The following is a 5,185-nucleotide window of genomic DNA, read 5'->3' as shown; positions in this document are numbered from 1 at the left end:
GTCTGCGGACGGCGGGCGTTAGACCTGGGCAGCGTGGGGCGGCCACCCAGCAGAGTCCCACGGGAGCCCACCGTGACCACATGCAGGAAGGTGTCTCTGGAGCAGCTGTCCCCAGACCCACCACCTACCATCTCTGGGAGGCAGCGGGGAGCTCTGAGCTGTGCCCAGGGCGGGGCCCTCCTGATGGACCCTCCTGTCTGCATGAGGAGACTGCCCACGCCTGGCTCCTGGGCCCCACTGCACCACGGGTCTGAGCCCCACTGCCCACAGGGGCCTGGGGCATGGCTTTTCCTTTTCTTTCTTCCCTTTCTCTTTATAGTTGCCAAAGAGCACATGTGCTCCCCAGAGAGAGAGAGAGTGAGAAAGCAACCCCCCGGGGATGGCCATGCCAGAACCCCTCCATCTATCTCATACTCTTCTCAGGGTTTTGGGCACACACGCACATGCCCGGCATGAGTTTCAAGCCTCGGGGGCCAGGACCCCAGCCACACCATGGGTCACACGTGGGATCCGGCCACCTCTGCCACCACACTGTGTGGCCCAAGGATTTCACTTTTTGTCTTTTCCTTTTCCTGTTTTAGTTGCTAAAGGGAATACGCACTTATCAGAGATGAAGAGGGCGGGAGAGCGTGGCCCCGGCAGGAACGACCACGAGGCAATCCCTTCTCCTGCGAGAGGGCTCCCGAGGCGGGCCACGGCGGTCTGGACCGCTAACCTAACCCAGCAGGCTCCCACAAGCACCATGCTGGGGTGGTTGGCCAAGCACCTGAGAAGCCACTGCGGGACCATGGAGGACTCTGAGTGGCCAGACAGGACAGAGGGGGCCCTGCCGCCGGGCCGCTGCTCAGCTCCGCAGGCGCACACGGGCAGACAGCTGAGGGTGGGTGCGGCTGTCTCTACATTTTACTTACGAAAACACTGGCCGGGCTGGGCTCAGCCCCTGGGAACACCATTCTCTAACCTCTGAGCTCATGGCTTGTAAATGTGAGGTGTCCTGCACACGTGCAGGAAAGCACGTCCCGGTGGGAGTGTATACTGTTTCTGCCTCCCGTGGAGAGAGCTGACCCCTCAGTGCAGGCAAGCCTGTGCAGACACATATGTGAGAGATAAGTCCCTTCTCAGCAGCCTCGCGAGCGCTGCTTTCCCTCTTGTTTCATGATGACGGAGAGTCCCAGAGCCACCCAGCAGCCATGTCACCAACTGCGGGTGCAGGCAGCCTGCAGTGGGGTCCACTCCACGGGGCTCTCTGGGAAACCTTCCTTACAGTATCGAATTAAAGATGGCTACAGCAAAGAGGTCTGGGTGCTGCCAGTGAGAAGAGTAGGAAGCCTGAGGCCACCTCGCCGCAGCCATAGACGGCCTTAGCTGCAGTGTCCACATGGCAGGGCCCTGCTGGTCCTGGGGAGGCAGCTCTGCTGGGGCTTCTCGAGATCAGTGAGGAGCAGGGCCTGAGCCCCCCCCACCCCGGTCTTCAGGGGAGCTGGCCCTCCCCCCAAGGCTGTGAGGCCTTCCAGGGCTCATGTGAGGAGTGGTGCCCCTATCCTATGGACTGGCACTCAGACGCTCGAGGCCCATGAACTGGCTCAAGGCCGCACCGTGAGCAACGTTCCGTCACATCTGTGCCCAGAGTCTGCAGCCTCCTCTACAAGGGTCTCCTCAGGACCCCCGTGGTGTTAGCCCAGCCCCTGCTCGGAAGGCTCCGGGAAGCTGTCCCAGGTCTCGGGGAGGCTGGGGCAGCGAGTCCCCTGAGCCAGGGGCTGCACCCTCGTAGCTGGCAGTGCTGGTTCTTCTGCCACAGGGTCCATGCAGCCGAGGGTGTTTGGATCCACCCCGCAAGTCTGCCCGGATGCCAGGCCTGCGTCACCGGCTCCCATGGCCGAGGGCTCTCACGGCCGAGGGCTCTCACCGAGATCACCCTCTTGGCACGGATCATAGGGCCCCTGTGCCCTCTTCTGTGAGGAGACAGTTTTATTTCTGGCTGTGCAAATGTCACATAACCACCGCACGCCGTCGCCCTCACGGTAACAGATCATAATAAAAGTCCCTCGGAGGCTGTTTGTGTTCAGACACACACAGAACAAAGGGGGACGCAGCCTGCCGTGTAAACAGAGGCGTGTGGTCGTGCCCGTTTGTCTCAGCACAGACCAGGAATAAGACAGGTGCTCAGCACGACAGCTCCCGGGAGTCCTTGGAGAATGGAGTTAAAGGGCGATTTATTCTAATGCACACGTTTTTAAAACCAAGCACGGCTTTCCCAGAACACACATTTTCCGTGACTGTGAAGCCAGCTCATAATTCCACATGTGCGCGGACACACCCTGGGAGGAAGAGCAGCGCTTCCTGAGCTGAGGCCGCTGTTGGGGGTGGAGGGGGGATGCCTACGCAGAGCGCCCGCTCTGGGTGTGACTCTGCTGAGAAGCCGCTGGGCCAGCACCGCAGCCTGGCAGGCCGGGGGCCGGACACCACATGGCTGGCCGCAGTGCTGACCCCTGCAGCTTGAAACACACAGCGTGCGTGCCCCAGACCCTATGGGGAAGGCACTGGCCGGGTGCTCTCTCCCTCTCCCTCTGTCTCTCCCTCTCTGTCTCTCTGCTGAGTGCACCCACCCTCCAGCAATCGCACAAAGCGGCAGGCGAGCCCAGGGAGCCTCGTGTGGTGTGGGACGTACCCACTTGGGCATCTGGCCGCCGTCGGGGTCGTGATGGTGGTACTGCAGCACGATGACGGTCACTACCACCGACAGGCCCACGATGATCATGGTGCTGGCGAAGTACTGGGCTGCGGGGACACGGAGCTGAGGGCCGACCGCAGGCAGCCACCCACCTCCCACGTTCCGGGGCTGCAGGCCCGGCCCTGCCCCCACGTGGCCTGGGGCTCCCGGGCCCTGGCTACGGTCAGGACAAACGGAGGCCTGCTCGGCTCCAGACAAGCGTGGGGGTGTGGGGAGGAGCAGGTCCACATTGACGCCCTCCTGCCCCTCCGTGGCCCAGGTGAGAGAGGCCATGGCACTCCAGGCAGTCACAAGCCTTCTCACAGCAGAAAACGGTACCACGGCTGCCCACGGCCCAGGCATGGTTCTGCCCGCACTGCTGCACAGCCTGCGTGCTCTGAGCCCACCTCCCTCACACACGCCCATTCATCCGCTTCTCCCTGCCAGAGACTGACCCCGTCAACGCCCAGCAGGGTCCGGGTGCCGCAGTCCGCCAGATCACAGTGGGAACACGGCCCGGCATGCCCCGGACGGGAGACTGGGACCCTCCCCATGGGGTCCAGGTGCTGTCTGCTGGCACCGTCTGGCCCTCACCCATTAGCACCTCGAGCCAGAGCCCACCGGGCCTCACCTATCAGGGGCACCGAGTCGGAGGTGGCCGGCATGATCTCGGCCACCAGCAGCATGAAGACGGTGAGTGACAGCAGGACTGTGATCCCTGCAACACAAGCACACGCCGTCCTGCGCCCGCCCCGCCCCGAGAGCAGCCCCACGCTCAGCCAGTGCCACGCACCCCCAGTGGACACCAGGCTCGGAGCTGGGGCCTCGGTTCTGAGCCCAGAGGACATGCGTGGGACGGCGGTCTGCATCAGACCCTACACACAGTGGCAGCGCTGTGTGGACCCGAGGGCCTCACGCTACCGCTGGGGTCTCCCCTGTCCTCTTCAGGGGTCACGTGTCTGTGTGGCGATGTGCAAAGCATGCACGACCGTCCTGTTCTCGGTGGATGCTGACCGTCACCACTGAGGACAGGGTGGGACGGCGGCGGGGCTCCTCAGCGCCAAACCCAGTCAGCTCCTGCCAAGGCGTCCTTGCCGTGCAGGTCACAGGATGCTCTTGTGCCCTCAGGAGAGCCCGAGGTGGGGCTGGGTGTCCTAGGGCCGCCCTGGCAGGGGTCTGTGGCCCTGGGGACAGTGCGGCATGGGCTCAGGGCAGGGCCTCCTCAGACCTACCAAGGGAGATCTTCTCCCCGGAGTCGGCGGGCAGCAGGAACACCAGGAGGGCCAGCGCCGAGATGAGCACACAGGGGATGAGCAGGTTGAGGCCGTAGTAGAGCGTGCGGCGGCGCATGGTCACCGTGTAGGTGACGTCGGGGTAGGGCTCCTTGCAGCACTCGTAGAACCTCTCGTTCCTCTTGCCCGGGATGCCTGCGGGTGGGGGGCAACCGCCAGGAGCCACTGGTTTCAGGGCAGGACACAGCGCACGGCCGGGGCGTGCTCCATGGGATTCTGGTCACGTGGGACCACGCGCATCCTGGGGGCTGTGGCATGGCCCTGCAGGGCAAGGACATGGACGCGGGCACCTCGGGGACGGCGGGCACTGTGCCATGTCGCCCTTTGGCGGCAGTTCTGCTGCACGGGGGCTCACCACCCCAGAGCCACACGGAACTCACCAGCGGCCTCTGCGCTGTGGGCACAGCTGAGGCCCACCCAGTTCCCTGTGCCCGACTGCTGGTCACTAACCCTAACCCTAACCCCACGGAGCGTGGACGTGTAGTGCGTTACTCACCCACGCTGTTTGCCATGGGGCTGCCACTGACGGTGGCTCAGGGAGGGTGGCAAGTCCTCGAGTGGACAGGAAACACGTGATAGCCAGCATGTCCACTAACTAGCACCCTGCCAGCCTCGCCTAACACCAATGGAGGTGCCGGCATCCGAACAGAGACAACCCAGCCCAGGGTCCCGCCGGCTGAAGCTTGCAATCCACTCCTAAACCAGGAGGATCGGGTAGCGTGGGAGGGGGGCCGACCCCCGCCTGCCTGGCTCACGTGTGCCCTCCCCTCGGCAGGGAGACCCTCTCAGAAAACTCGGCCTTTCTTGCCATTTCCTGCTTCTCACCCCGCCCACCCCCGTCTCCGTGCCGGTGAACCATGGAGAGTGCTGCAGAGCTGGGGGACTGCCGCGCAGGAAGGTGGGCCTCACACGTTCTAGGCTCGCGCAGGGGTTGGGCCCAGGCTCCACTCACCCACGAGGTCCCACTCTCCGTTCGGGATGTAGCCGCTGACGTCCGCCTCCTGCATCTGCAGGTCCAGTGACCAGCCGCCGTAGGACCAGGACCCGAACTTGAGCTTGCACTGCTGCACGTCGAAGGGGAACCAGCGCACATCGATGTAGCAGGAGCTGCGGAAGATGCCTGCGCGGCACGGCCGGCCGAGCCGGGCTGTGGACGACACTCGAACCGGGCAGCCCGCCACCC

General features: G+C 64.1%; 1 protein-coding gene across 1 annotated transcript in view; it reads right to left on the bottom strand.

Moving 5' to 3' along the window:
• Nucleotides 1-5,185, bottom strand: part of CHRNA7 (cholinergic receptor nicotinic alpha 7 subunit) — a gene marked incomplete at its 5' end in the record, with an annotated part of 23,714 nt that overhangs the window by 906 nt on the left and 17,623 nt on the right. Inside the window, 4 exons of the mRNA XM_027767796.1 lie at nucleotides 2,266-2,778; nucleotides 3,342-3,428; nucleotides 3,943-4,137; nucleotides 4,955-5,122. Coding sequence (XP_027623597.1) covers nucleotides 2,266-2,778; nucleotides 3,342-3,428; nucleotides 3,943-4,137; nucleotides 4,955-5,122 — 963 coding nt within the window. The remainder of the gene's footprint in view (nucleotides 1-2,265; nucleotides 2,779-3,341; nucleotides 3,429-3,942; nucleotides 4,138-4,954; nucleotides 5,123-5,185) is intronic.

Source organism: Tupaia chinensis, unplaced genomic scaffold (assembly GCF_000334495.1).
Source record: "Tupaia chinensis unplaced genomic scaffold, TupChi_1.0 Scaffold144682_1, whole genome shotgun sequence".
Lineage (NCBI taxonomy): Eukaryota > Metazoa > Chordata > Mammalia > Scandentia > Tupaiidae > Tupaia > Tupaia belangeri.
The sequence above is the reverse complement of the archived record's forward strand: the minus strand, read 5'-3'. Positions and strand labels throughout refer to the sequence as shown.